General features: G+C 34.2%; 3 protein-coding genes across 4 annotated transcripts in view; 2 read left to right on the top strand and 1 right to left on the bottom strand.

Moving 5' to 3' along the window:
- Uba3 (Ubiquitin-like activating enzyme 3) overlaps nucleotides 1-7401 on the top strand; it is a 9736-nt gene extending 2335 nt beyond the window's left edge. The window contains exons 2-10 of the mRNA XM_070121186.1: nucleotides 1-45; nucleotides 713-914; nucleotides 2032-2179; nucleotides 2930-3046; nucleotides 3630-3813; nucleotides 4335-4540; nucleotides 4749-4853; nucleotides 6098-6212; nucleotides 7056-7401. The exon at nucleotides 1-45 is cut by the window's left edge and continues 107 nt beyond it. Of these exons, the coding sequence (XP_069977287.1) occupies nucleotides 1-45; nucleotides 713-914; nucleotides 2032-2179; nucleotides 2930-3046; nucleotides 3630-3813; nucleotides 4335-4540; nucleotides 4749-4853; nucleotides 6098-6212; nucleotides 7056-7144 (1211 nt within the window). The 3' untranslated portion in view covers nucleotides 7145-7401. The remainder of the gene's footprint in view (nucleotides 46-712; nucleotides 915-2031; nucleotides 2180-2929; nucleotides 3047-3629; nucleotides 3814-4334; nucleotides 4541-4748; nucleotides 4854-6097; nucleotides 6213-7055) is intronic.
- Nucleotides 7399-13669, bottom strand: Arl6 (ADP ribosylation factor-like 6). Of its 2 annotated transcripts, XM_070121187.1 has the most exons (5): nucleotides 13535-13669; nucleotides 11860-11938; nucleotides 11553-11734; nucleotides 10183-10355; nucleotides 7399-10024 (listed from the first exon to the last, which is right to left on the bottom strand). In XM_070121187.1, the coding sequence occupies exons 3-5, from the start codon at nucleotides 11728-11730 to the stop codon at nucleotides 9800-9802; spliced, it is 576 nt and encodes a 191-aa protein (XP_069977288.1). In that variant the 5' UTR covers nucleotides 11731-11734; nucleotides 11860-11938; nucleotides 13535-13669; the 3' UTR covers nucleotides 7399-9799. The 2 variants fall into 2 exon arrangements, with proteins under 2 accessions (XP_069977288.1, XP_027236976.1); XM_027381175.2 differs by having other exon boundaries at nucleotides 11553-11938.
- Nucleotides 13670-13753: 84 nt separating this feature from the next.
- The window catches only part of LOC113828239 (E3 ubiquitin-protein ligase MARCHF6), a 15452-nt gene continuing 14205 nt past the window's right edge, over nucleotides 13754-15000 (top strand). The window contains exon 1 of the mRNA XM_027381171.2: nucleotides 13754-13888. Within this exon, the coding sequence (XP_027236972.1) occupies nucleotides 13864-13888 (25 nt within the window). The 5' untranslated portion in view covers nucleotides 13754-13863. The remainder of the gene's footprint in view (nucleotides 13889-15000) is intronic.

Raw genomic sequence — 15000 nt, 5'->3', positions numbered from 1 at the left:
ATACCCTGAAAATGCTGCAGGAAAACATTAAAGTCTTGGTTATTGGTAAGAAGGGATAGTCTGTCATAGTTTGGAAATTCTGTAGAATGTACATTTTATTTTTTTTTGGGGCTGAATTCCACATTAGCTCATACAGTGTAGTGAATGTTTATAGGAGGGTGGATCTTATAATATTATATTTTCATGTTTCCTGCCTTATTTTGAATAATCATTATAAAACTGCTGGGATATGCCTACCATATCCCAGCTTGGTGTAACTAAGTAGCTCAATTTGATCTTTCATCATGTTGTTGGTAATGCACACTCCATGATTGTGACCTCTCGTAACCACTATCCATCAGAACCCCATTTGGCTTGAAAACTATGACTGTGCCAATAGTTTTATGTGCTGTCCATAAGCTTAAGTCAAATTAGATAAGAACCAAAACCTCGTATTGATAGAATTATAACTATTTTTGAGATGCTGTGTTTTCCTTTGCATATACCTGACTGTGAAGTATAGTATTTGCTTGAGCAGGCAGCAGAGGGGTTTATAGGAAGACTAAATGAGATAATGTGTGTGCCTTTATGTGGTTGTCAGCATCCATAGCCTGTACATTCATGTACTGTAATACATCTAACCGTTTTGCCTGAATTTTTGTTTTATGATACTAGGTTTTCTCCACTGTGAATCATTTTGATTTAATAACTTTGTTTTGTTATTTTCTTGCAGGAGCTGGTGGATTAGGCTGTGAGCTGCTGAAGGATCTTGCACTTATGGGCTTTACAGACCTGCATGTGATTGACATGGATACCATTGACCTATCTAACTTAAATCGTCAGTTCCTCTTTCGGAAGAAGGATATTGGCAGACCAAAGGCTGATGTTGCAGCAGAATTTATCAATCAGCGTATACAGGGTTGTCGAGTGACTCCGTATCCTTTTACTAAATGCTTTTGAGTAATTCCATGATTATTTTGGTAATTACAGAAAATAAGACTATAGATATGGAAATGCTGGTATAGGTGTTTTTAAACCTGTCAAGAATGTCAAATAGATAGTAACAGGTAGTCTGACATAGGTTGTAATACTTTAAGCAGTTGTATTAGGTTGGCATATCAACAGTTAGTCTGGATGGGGGTGAAGTTGTAATCCCAGTGCTAAATCCTATATGGTGGAGATCTCCTAGCTTAGGGTTGGGAAAGTGGCTGGTATTTATGGTATTCCTACCACATTTTTACTTGTGGACCTATGGCAGGGGGTTTGCATGCTGTCCTGGCTACTAACCCCAGCACCTACTGAGGGGTGTAGTTATCCTTCTCTGGAAGGGGAAAGGGGACTGATGGGACTGCAGCAATTACTGAGGCATTACACTACTCAGCATCCCAGGCAAGTTTCTTGTTCACATCTTTCATAGACATATTAGAGATCATGTACTGAAGCACCAGAGACTAGAGCAATCTGGGTTCACTCCTGGCAAGTTGTAGAGCACTGTCTAGAGGCATTTAACAGTGAAGCAAAGCCTGTGGGTTTAGAGGTCTCCTGGACCAATCAGTTACACACAGCTTTACATACCTTGGTATTGTAATCCATGACTCTTGGTTGTAAGACCAGGGTTGGTTGGCAGCAGGTGCCATAAACTCTCGTGACAAGAGCATTTGGAGATGCTAGAAGTTGTGCAGAAAGTCCAAGCTACACATCATCAGGGACCTGATACTGCCATTTTTGCTCTATGGAAGTTAAACCTGGATGCTATCCTGTACCCTGGAATCTCATCTTGATGCTTTTTGCTGGATCATGTGGTATAGCTGGTAGGACCATGTGTTCAAGCAATAGTTACACCATGAGGCTGGCATAGGACTGTTACTTGCACAATCTGGGTATAGGAGCACCTGGTGTGTTTCCCTGGGGACAATCCTACCCATCAGTTTGTTGTCACCCTCAGTGGAGGAGGAAAAAGTAGGTCAATTACAATAAGATAAGTAATTTTTTGCTTTTATGTAGTGCCATGCAGAGAGAAATGAGCATTATCCTTAACCAAAGCCCAAACAGCTACTACAATAAGATCCAGGATTTTGATGATGATTTCTACAGAGGTTTTCATCTGGTGGTTTGTGGTTTAGACTCCATTGTTGCTCGCAGATGGATCAATGGAATGCTTCTCTCCCTCCTGTGTTATGAAGACGGAATGCTTGACCAGGTAGATAGCTGTGAATTGTTGTTACGAGTAATTTTTATATTGTTTCTGTTTTCATTCTGTTACTTATCGCAGAAGTATTTTGATATATTGTCAAGAGTATGTATTACATAGTTGAAAGTGATCTTGACATTTAAATTTTTTACTGTGAAAGAATATTTTTAAGAAAAAATATTCATTGGATTTTTATAACTACTGTTGGACTATAAAAAAAGAAGAAAAAAGTATAGGATATGTCAGATTTATTAACTGTTGATGAAATGGCATGGCATTTTAGGAATCACTTTATGTAATGATCAGGTCAGTCAGTCATGTTTCTTCTATTTTTCCCATTTTTTGTTCCAGTTCTTTTGGTATGTGAAAATTTCATTCTATTATATTGTTATAGTCATGCTTAGTAATACAAATTTGAAAATTACATGTAATTGCAGTGATTTTAATAGCAGATAAAAGGCATAAGATAATAGCTCAGTACCCTTTGATAAAAATTTATATTTAACTTTGTAGATTTTTTTATATGGTCTTTAGTTACATCATTAAGTTATACTGCCCAGATGTGAAGAATGTTTTAGGGTAATTCAGTTTTGTAAAGATGTCGTGCCATTATATTTCATTAATGCATAGCAGAAACCACAGTTTTATTTGTGGTTTACAAGGTAGTAAAAATCATTGTGTATTTTTAAGAATCATCTTTTGTTCAATAGTATGTCCTTTTTCCTATTACAAACTACAAGTCATTAAATGCTTCCTCAGAGTTCAGTGATTCCAATTATCGATGGTGGAACAGAAGGATTTAAGGGTAATGCGCGTGTTATCCTGCCTGGTCTAACATCCTGCATTGAGTGTACGTTGGATTTATTTCCTCCACAAGTAAGTATCGAGTATTCAGTACTTTTATATAGTGTACAGCATATTGATGAGTAATCCAATTGGCTGTGTGAAAAAAAAATTGTGGGAGTGGTGATTTTAACATAGAGATTAGAAATTAGGATAGTTCTCAGATTTGGAAGTTTTGTCCTGGTGTACTGTTAGTATTAGTTTGTCCGGGTGAAAAAAAGAAAAAAAAAATCAAAGAGTGTGTATCAGTTATAATAGAATTAGCATTTAGAAATAGTTCATCTAGTTACAAACAACAGTGTTCATTTTTTATTGTTTCAATTTGATTAGCTTCAGTAAGAGACAGAGCTCACTATGATGTTAGTAAATCATAAATGTATACAGTAATTAATATAACCAGTTATGTGACCACATAGTTTTGTTGTCAGTAAAAAGAAATTTGTTTTGATTTTTGACAATGGTTTGTGTGTTGCAAATTTATTCTTTGAAATAGATCTTCATGTTCTCATTTATTGGGGAACTTAGTGTGTGTTTATGTTGATATAAACACACATATAAGGAAATCAGCTGGAGGCTTTTGAAGTAAGGCGCTCATACCATACAATTTACCACACAGGTAAATTTCCCACTGTGCACAATAGCCCACACGCCACGCCTCCCAGAACATTGTATCGAATATGTCCGCATTCTGCTCTGGCCAAAGGAGAACCCATTCGGCGAAGATGTGGCCATTGATGGCGATGATCCACAACACATTAACTGGATTTATGAGAAGGCACAGAAAAGGGGAGCTGAATATGGTATGTAACCAGGCATGGTTTCATGTCACTGGTAGTCCATGTTTCATCAGAAGCGATTGTGTGTTTTGTTGATAATGAGGTACTAATGAATTGCTTAAATTGTATTCCAGTAAAAAAGATGAAATACAGTAAAAGGAATAATGACATGCTGTTAGATATGTATTATCTGAAAAAAAAAGTTTTCTATCATATCAGTGTTTAGAAAGCTGGTTATTCTTATATATGTGAAGATTTTATTTATATGTCACAGAAAGAATTTAGTGAAGAATAGCATATCTGATTGATTGTTGATGCATTAAAAACATGATATATAACAAAGGCAACATACATGTTATTATGTTTGTCTGAAGTTTCATCTTGATCTGGATTTCCTTGTGGAACTAGAGGATGTTGACACATATATTGAGTGGAATGTAAAATAGATGATAAAACTAAATAATTAAGCATCAATTTTTATTTCACACTGTAATAGCATTACCAAATAGAGAATCCATACATTTATTTAATCATTTCAATTACAGGGATCAGTGGTGTCACTTACAGGCTAACTCAGGGTGTAGTGAAGAGAATTATTCCTGCTGTAGCATCAACAAATGCAGTAATTGCAGCAGCGTGTGCATCAGAGGTGTTCAAGCTGGCTACGTCAGCCTGCACACCCATGAATAACTATTGTGTATTTAATGACATTGACGGCATTTATACTTACACTTATGAACATGAGAAGAAGGTATGTGATGAAAGTTTTAGATAAGGCTGATTCTTATGTCTTGAATATTTTACTGCACTTCATATTCTTACATGGTATATGCCGCTTAGATATGTTTACACATGGACTATCTCATGGACACATGAACACTCTTTCACTCCCTCTCAGTCTCTCTATCTCTCTCTTATTAGTTAATCTTACTTACCAGCTTTTAATTTCATATCCTCAGGAAGAGTGCATGGCATGCAGTCAAGTTCCTCAGAACCTTGAAGTGCGGCTGACGGACAAGTTGAAAGACATCATCACCATGCTTACCGAGTCATTTAAATTTCAGGTAGGGTTTGGTCTGTGCAGTTGCCCATATTACGAATAGTAAAAGATGTTTTATTCACTTTTAAGGTCATATGGGGAAATTGCAGATGTCTTGGGTTAAAGCCCTATCAGACTAGTACTTTTTCTATCAATTTTTGCATTTTTGTATGTACTTTCCATAAGCACATAGACTGACCATGAATCACATGTATCACTTGGTAGTATCACACTACCAAGGCAGCAAATATAATGCCCATGTATACAAACATGCCGCCATCAGAGTGAGTTCTTGGAATCACTCGAGCATTCTCATACATATTACATTATTTTAGAGAACTATAATTATGTATATTGTTTATAGAAGTATTCTAGAATATTAACTGAAGTTTACATTAACTTATTCTATCTACTTTATCCCCCCCCCTCAAAAAAAAAAAATCTAGTTGAATAGATCCTTCTTAGCACAAGTTCTTAATGGAAATTAGTCAGGCTGAAATGGTCCATACCGTCTTTGTCTGGGAGGTGTACTGTTTTCATGTGATACATGCAGAAGGCCTCAAATTTACACAAAATGCAAAAAATGGTGGAAAAAATTGGTGGTATAATAGGGCCTTTATATGCATAACTGTATAGTTTGTTTTTTCTTATTTTTTAAAATTGTGCTATTGTGAAAAATTATAGTGTGTTAGGATTAGTAAGTGATAATTTCTAAGAGTAACTCAGCTAATATATCATCATAGTTCATTATTGTTATCTTTAAACAAGGAAGGAACAATGTAGAATGAAGGAAGATCATTTCAGTTTCTTTTTTTATTTTTTATTTCAAAGTATTAACTCAGTGCTTCTGGGCTGAAATGCTGAAAGGCCTAAACTCTGTGGCTTGTGTAAACTTAGTGTCATGCACTGTGTGGGCAATGGGTTTGTGGCTTTGATACAGATATATATCATAATATGAGGCCTTAGTGGCCTAAATTCCTGCAAAAGCACCCAGCTGCCAACTTCTCATGATAGAAGGGCTATAAACTGTAATAATGATGACTGTGACTCAGCATGGCATGTCATACCTGTCACTCGGGAGGCCCAAAGTTAAGACTGAAAACTTGCTATTTAAAAAGTGTTGACAAATGTTCCCAGCATCCTAGATTTGCATTTCTTTTTTGGGGTCCCAAAATGTAGTCTACTCCTGAAGCAGTTTCATGTGCTAATTCTGTACTTGAGTCAAAGTTTATCATGTCATTTATAAAGACTTCTAAATTGATTTTTTAGATGAAAAGCCCTGGACTCCAAGCAATGGTTGATGGAAGGACAAAGTCACTGTATCTGCATTCTCCTGCATCCATTGAAGAAAAGTTAAGACCTAACTTGAAGAAGACCATTGAGGGTATGGTATTATTGTCTCTCTTGCAAATCATGTTTTTCTTTCTAGCTGTAAGTTGAGGTAAGGTTAGTGTAAACTAAGAATTGATGATAATTATTGGCTACTAAAATCTTGTGTAGTGAAAAATGGCAAAGTAATACCTTAGAGTTTAGGAAAAGAATCCATTTTGCCATTGGAAGTATATCACAGTCTTTTGTGCAAACTTGTAAGTGAAAGTCAAAAGTAGCCAAATTGTCAGTATAGGATTTTCTAAAAATCATTACAAAAACATGTTTCTTTCAATATTATATGAACTCACATTTTGGTAACACTTAGTTGATAATGGCTCTCTTTTACTTTGGATTTTTCTTCTAATTACATATTACATACTGTCAAATGATATGGGAGTGGAACTTTTAGTACACAGTAGTGTTTAATGTAATATGTTGTTTACTGTGGATTTGTTTATAGTTGTACATGTAATCATTTTCTATAGAGTAATGTGGTAAGCAAAACTGTCAAAGCTTCCTTTACAGTCAGTCACATTATGTTAGTAGTTAGAAGTGAAGCAGAATCTTTCCCATTATACTCTTTATTAGTAATAGACTGACCTAACAAAAACACTGGATGTTGTGTTCTTGTCGCAAAAGAACCCCTTGCATTTATCTTTGAGAAATATGGGACTTGTATCTAGCCTTCTGATACTGATATATCTAGCATGCTGTAATGCTGTACAGCTTTGTGACAGGTGAATAATTAAAATAGAAAAGATACAGGCAGTTATAATCTAATAGTCTCCAGCATGGAAGACTGTAATTACATATGTGTATATATATATTACTATAGATTATTATTTTTTTATTGCAGAGTTGGGCCTGGCAGATGGCATGGAAATAGCTGTGGCAGATGTTACTAGTCCAACCACGATACTTTTCAAGCTGAAGATAATAGAGTAGATGAAACGTTTATTATGTAATTAATAGCACTTTAAATGTTCACACTTGCTTTTGAAATTTTATGGAATTATTTTCTGTGAGAGGCCTTCAGCATTGATGTGATTTATTTTTAATTTAGATTATGCAAGACTTAATTTAAGCTTTTGTTTTGTCATATCTGATACAAAATTCTATTAAAAGAATAATTTTTTTCAAAACAAGGCTTAGAGCGGTATATGTAATGGATATTATAACACTTGAATAAAACTACCTACTTATACTGAAGTTTTTATTGTGCAAGCTGAAAATACATGAAAATACTAAATAAAAATAGACCTTTATAATAAAACTTCTTTCATATCATTGGTATAATGGACGGGTTTGGACGGATTCAATTACACCAGTAGAAAGCACTGAAAGGTAAGATAAACAGTTAAATAACAACTACATCATATCTGTCTACCTCCTGTGAAATGACAGTCAGGAATGTGTGGTTGCATAAAATGGCAAAGAACATGAAAGCAAAATAAATTACAACATTTACTATAAATGCACACCAAAATAAATGACCACACCATGAGGTACCTTTACTGTTACTTTTTAAAACACAACATTTACAAAGTACCTGTAAGCTTCAGAATTCATAAGGATTCTAATAAACCATGTAAACCTTAAACAAACTAGTAATAACCCATTTTTGCTAGTTAGATGTATTGTCCACAGTTGTTTTGTTTTGTGAATGTTTTTTTTTTTTTCTAACATAGATGACTCTACAAGTCACCAAGGAATCAATTAGTAGGCTCCATGTGACCTCACGAGATTTCTCCATTCCTTGATTTTTTTACGAAAAAATGTTTTTTTCTAATGGTAATAATAATAATAATATTATTGACATTATGATTATCATAATGTTATGAACCATCAATGTGTAAACAATATTAACAGACTAAAGTCACAGTGGACATGCCATCCTGAAATGATTTTATTAAATTATTTTGCAAACATTAAAAGAAATATATTCTCTCTGTTAGAGGAGCAAAAACGGCCATTTTTTTTCTATAAATTGTACAGCATACCACTGTATGTTACTTATGAATAAAACAATCAGTTTAAATATCAATTGACAAGATTACAGGTACAATGACAACATAATGGTAAGAGCATCCTAATGTGTGATACACCTGTATTTCTAGAGTTAACCTTTTAAATAATGTTTATTTTGTATTTCTCATTGTTACTTAATCTGCACTTTGGCAACTTGGAAAAGAAATAATTGCAGTGCATGTATCTTGTTTTTTTTTTTTTTAACCATTAAATGTCTGTCTTTCTATTCAACTTAATCCTTTTACAGATACATATTTTCTGCAACTTATTTCTCATCTTCCTTCTTTCCCTGTAAAGTTTCTTCCAGCAAAACCAAAGCAGAACTTCCTTTTAGTGTAACCACTAAAAAAAATTCTCATCAAACAAAAAAATAAATAATACAAAAGAACTATAACCTTTTGCAATTGATATCTTTACACAAGGGACACAAAAGAAAAAAAAAGTGACTAGAACATCAATACATTCAATACTGTTGCAATGTGGACCTATTGCAAGTCCATGTGTAAAGTGGCTTTGCATACAACATTATAATTCTAAGGAATGTGTGCTTGTCTTTTGTATCAACAGAGATTCTTAAGTATGAATTTTGTGCCATGGAAAGAAAAGAAAAGAAAAAAAGGAATGGTCATTACTGTATGAATATCCATACAAAAATTTGAAACATACACAATGGTGCATATATCATGATAAAAAAAAGAAGGGTGAAGAATGTCTATCCTTATAAAAATTATAATAAAATTATCAATAACATTGTAAGGGACTGACATAAATATTTTCCTCTCACTACCAATTTTCCTTGGATTAAAAGTACTGGAAGGAACATACTATGAAAAAAGAAAAAAATCATTAATAAATTTGTGCAATAAATACAAGCTTCTGCTTAAAGGCATGTACTATGAGCAATAGTATAATAAAGACCTATCACGTTACAAAATTCATACGATCAACTCAAATATGCAACATAGCTGAGGACCTCATCTGTTTAGACCATAGAGAACTGTAAATAATTGTTCAGTTGAGCATAACTGAATAAGAATGAAATGTATAAATCTATATATTACTGCTCTGTTGCTATATCTCTATTTCAATTGCTGACTAGATGTATAAGAGCACTCAAATTTTTCTTATCACAGCACTGACTAGTTTTGAAGAGTCTAGTTCCGACATTTACCTCCTAGGACATTACGCTTATTGAAATTAGCGTTAGCAGGAATGCAGTCTATGAAATGTCCAAAGCGCAAGTAATTTTTTTTTACCTTAATAAAGACATTTAGTAAATTCCACTGAACTGGTTTTCATTTACCTCAAGCAAAGCAATGAGATATCCTATAAAGCTGGTTTTAACTTGAATTAACTTGAACTAGAGAATTAATCCAATAAATTAATCAATAAAATAATCTAAAAAGAGAAAAAAACTTCTCATGACAAAAAATTCCTCTTAAAGCATCATTATGTTCAGTACAGTTTTAACATCTCTATCTTTTTATTCACTTTGTTGTTCACAGACCATTTTCAGGTCAATGCAAATGTTAAAATTCCATGAAAAAAAAAGTAATAAAACTCATGCTTTGCCTAACGGTTCATATTATTTCCAAAGTTCTCCTTGATTTGATTTGTCAGCCATTCAACACCCTCATGAAGGCCTTCTCCAGTAATGGCATTTGAAGCGGTAATGTGCCATGGCTTGTCAGAGATGCGCTCTAGACCCAAGGCTGCCGAGACTTTCACACTACTCACAGCATCTCGCATGTCCATCTTGTTGGCAAAGAATAATATTGGTATCCTACGGTGGCGGATCTGTTGGTGGAAATGCAAAACAGTGTCAAATACCTTCTATAAATAAAGTAAACAAAAAGATGAGAGAAGAAAAAATCAAGTCTATATATTTACAATTATTATTCACATTGTTATCCTAACTTTTAATCCACGTTCATCTTTAAACTGCACACACAAACCTCAGCATGCTGAAGCAACATGTCGAGCTCATCCTTGGCGACAACCAGCCGCAGCTTGTCGCTTGAATCCACCACAAATATGACACCTTGACAGTCGTGGTAGTAATGTTCCCAAAGACTCCTATAGCGTCCTTGACCTGACATATCAAATGCTGTGAAACCCACATTTTTTGCTGGAAAAAGAGAACAATAAGCTCAAAATATATCGCACTGAACAAACACAAAGAAACACTTACTGCACTGACTGAGTCTTGACATCGTTTACTTCCAACAGACTCTAAATGATAAAGGTTGGTCTTCATGTCTCTTCATTTGTTTGCATGACCCTAGAAGCTATTGGTTATATCATCTATAACAAAAGCTACTTCTCTGACTGTTTAGCTCTACATGTCTCATACAATTTCTCTGTAAAGGTAAATCTGATGATGAATAAAGTTTACAAACAAGCATGGTTGTCAGTTTTATACTTGTCTTAGAGAAGTTTATTTGCAATGAATAATATTTACAGTTAGATTGTAGGCAACATCTGCATACTACTATTGCTAATCATAAGACTGGTTAGTGAGTTCCAAAAATAGTTTTAAAAATATGTATTACAAAATACTTTCTATTACTGTTTTAAAGAACATCTTGAGCAACTGTGACAAATTTTTGGATAATGAATACTTGCTTCTTTTGTTTGAACCTATAACTAAAAAGACAAGCATGTGTGCTTCCATGTGCCATACATTTAAAAAAACATAAACCGACTATCAGCTGTCTGATTATCATGAGAAAAACTTGCCACAATCAAATAAACACTTGCAAAGAGAATAAATACTGGCAAAATACCACTAGTCTTGTCTGGAAATGGTTTCACCTGAATGTTTTGTTTTAAGAACATAACTGGGTGGAGAATAAAAATGTATCATGATAACTTCATATGCATTGGCCTTTAATGGGACTTGGTAACTGATATGAGACTCCTATCACCAATAATATTTATATTTTTTTCTTTTATAGGTAATTCTAACTTTACTACAATTAAATGATTTATATAACGAGTCCCATGTGTTTTCATCTAATCACCAAATTGGTACTTTTCTGTTTATCTATATACTTTTCAAGTCAAAAGCATGCATAAGCATATATATTCAGTCGGGTTCCATGCCTGACATTACTGCTTTCAATCATGCAATACCAAAAATTTCAAGGATTTAGATATGCCAATAGTCTCTTTGGCAACTTTACATGCAAGTTATAAAAAAAATGTATTCTCATTAATCTTACCAATACAAAATTTCAAATAAGTCCCATTTAACTCTGAATCTACGAATAAAGTAGAGGCAAGCTATTTTATCCATTTTACAGTCATCATGTCTGAAACTTACTCTTGAACTTTTCCACGTTGAACCCGACAGTTGGGACGATATCTGTTGTCTTCTGATCTTCCGTTTTGAAATGGTTCAGCATGGTTGATTTGCCCGAGTTATCCAGCCCAATGACCAATACACTAGCTTCACGTTTCTTAAGGCCAAGAAAAAATGCTAGCCTGTCGAACATTCCCATTGCACTGAATTTGGAAAGGGTCGTAAAACTGTGTGAAGTTGATGGCTACAATCCTGATAGGTTAATGTATAATGGGTGGAGATTTTCTTAAATAGTATTTTTCACATTTGATTATAGAGTCCTACTTACAATATCCGATTTCACTTTAAATCTCTTTCTTTCTATACAAATTGCCTTATTTCCTTTGGGTCATTGATTTTCTAAAAGCCTGTAAGGACAAAGAAAGACAACATTAATCATCATTCATTTGAAACTTTAAGTAAATAAAAATGTAAATGCAGATGTAGATGTAAATGTAAAAAAAAAAAAAGGAAAAAAATAATAAGAAAAAATTAACAACACACACACACGCACAGACACACACATATATATGTATAATTTTTAGATTACCTTGTGGTGCTCATATCAGTTCAGATATTGCAATAAGTTCAATAAATGATCAATACAATTTTATTTTTTAAGTATCTATGTCACTTACATTACAATAAATGTTAACAATACATCTGGATGTCTGCCATTGACCTACTTGGGTACATGCAATGTCAACTGTACCTTTGTTTTGTTAATTCTATTTAAACACTGATGGTATCCCCCAAGGACTTAGGGAGCCAATTACCAGGACTATGTGCCCTTACTTAAAATGGATCCTGAAGTTTTCATGAAAAAAGTATCTTTATTTCTAAAACTTTTTAATCTTTATCAATATAAATATCATCATTACTGACATTATGATACCATTTACAATATCATCATTACTGACATTATGATACCATTTACAATATCATCATTACTGACATTATGATACCATTTACAATATCATCAGCAATATAATCTTAGATGTTCTCTTTGAAAACTCAAGGAATAAAGTAAGCAGGTGAGACCATCTAGTCCAACAAGCTGACATTTGAGGCCCACATCCAATTAGCCCAACATGATCCTGGTCTCAGAGCCACCCATCCTCAGTGATACTCCTTTGGGCTTGGGAGGGCAAGCTTCAAAAAGGCCAGACTCACTTAGTTCCCCAGACAACATGTATATGTCAGGCAAAAATGGAGATAATCCTAGACTTAAGTAATGTCCCACAATCGGGTAAGGCCAGTTCAACCATGGCTTTTGCAACTAAATACTTGTGGAGCCTTGTAAGGGTAAAAAAGTTATAAACTAAATTTACAATGGACAGAGCATTCACAAACCATTCTGACAGCAACCTTTAAAAAAATAACAAATATTATTCTCAACATTTCCTTAAATATCCAGTAAAGCACGCAACAAAATTATATTGTTGACTTTATATACGTAAATGCATATATAGTGTTCAAAATACTTCAATCTGATTGATCATTAAAGACACTAATGCCTCAGTACATTACCAGATACAACTGGTAGTAACAAGCTACGTCAGTTTGGCCAATATCACTGTTTACAGAGAAATATGGCATGAAATTTAATCAACTTCAGATCCCAAATTACATTATCTTAATTCCTAATTTCATCTCAAGGATACCAGAAAGATGGATTGAAGAGGTTGCTGCAAACAAAGGTGGGGATTATAAACAAATCTGTCCCTTTAGAAATATATTTCAAATACTCTCTTTTAATTTCTAGCATCAATAAAATACATGGCATACTGAGTACCCTGTAAACATTCAGACAATTACAAGACCTACGAATTTATCTCAAATCAATGATCAATCACATTAATTCAAGTCCAATCGAAACTCTTTTACTACAGTGACGTAACAGTCCTATCACTGAAGAAATCCCTCTCATCCTTCCTGTAGCACACCAAATATATTGAAAATACCACCAAATTGAAGAATCTCAGGCGAAAAGTCCCACAAAATATGGCGAGAAGCGAGGACGTGCCCCGACCTCTTGCGTGCTGCGATGGCGTCTTCTGACATGTAAACAAATCCAGCTGGAGGGCGAGATCCGCGGGGCTAACACCTTTCCAAACCCTAGAATATGTAAAAAGTCTAAATATACCCTCTAGAGACTTTCCATATAACGAACGATATAAATAATTTAAACCGGAATTATCATGATAGATAAACAAAGTTGTATGGAGATGCATTGCCGATAAGAAAAAAATTGGTGTCGCGGTCTCGATGCTCAGCTCTTCGAGTGTTGAAAATGGAGGAGGATTCTCAGAACCAAGGTGAGGCCTTATTTCTCGCTCCTGCTCCTTCCCCGGGCCTAAATCCTAAGAGCTGTGGTCGTTTTAGGACTCCGGAAGACGGCAGGTGAAGGTGTCACTTGAGGAACAGTCCTAAAATCGGGTTCAAGTGCGAGAACGGGGAACATTCCTTGGCAACCTTGACTGTTTTTTCTCGCAGTGATCATATGAGGAAAATTATGATATATATCAAAGTGTTTTTAGTTGAACATGTGTTTCGGTGTTGTTTGGCGACCCTCAAGGATATACGCAAGCTGTGAATCCTCCTCTCGTGACAGGGATAAGGGTGTTAAGTGGCAGGTGTTCTGGGCAATAAAAATACGTGTTCCATTCAAGCAGCTTCTGCACTTCTGTCTTTTTGGCTTTTGATTATTTCCTTCCAGCGATAAACTCATGTATTATTGCACGAAAGACTAGATAGCTTAAAGGTTATTTCGATTGGAGGTGAATAGATAATTGGTTGATAGATAGGTGATAAGGAGAAGAATATAAAAAGATTTAAAACATACATAATGAAATTAATGGAGTAATGATGATATACAAAATGTTATGTCAGTACAAAAACATGACACAAAGTAACATAATCCATGAGGTTCTGATGATCATGCAATATCTATATATTGGAACTTGCAATGGTATTACTTCAGTAAGCATTAGCCATGTCAATAAGATTCTGCAGATGTTATTAACTCCTTTATCAAGAATGTTGTTTGTGACAACTTGTTTTGGTAGTATTAAGTAGAGTAGTTTATATTTGTGGGGCTTAGCATTTAGCATTTAGCATTGCGTTAATGAGTTAATGAAACTTTGTTATCTAGAGACCTGTATGTTTTTGGGTGATTTTGAAATCTGATATTGTTAAAGTTCTGTTTCTCTGCCAATTTAAATGACCAATAAAAAAAGGAAGAAAATATGTGATTTTGGATATTTGCGCATTTACCTAATGGAACTTTCATTAACATTCAAAGATGATGATTTCAGAAAATTGCAAGGTCATATGCTTAAGAAATACTGCTTTACATTTACTGTCTCATAAGTAATGTGTTTATTTGTAATGAGATTCAATGATAACTGACTTAAAGATTTTATTACAT

The sequence above is a fragment of the Penaeus vannamei genome, chromosome 4 (genome assembly GCF_042767895.1).
Source record: "Penaeus vannamei isolate JL-2024 chromosome 4, ASM4276789v1, whole genome shotgun sequence".
Classification (NCBI taxonomy): Eukaryota; Metazoa; Arthropoda; class Malacostraca; order Decapoda; family Penaeidae; genus Penaeus; species Penaeus vannamei.
Note: the sequence above shows the minus strand (reverse complement) of the source record. Positions and strands in the feature narration are given on the sequence as shown.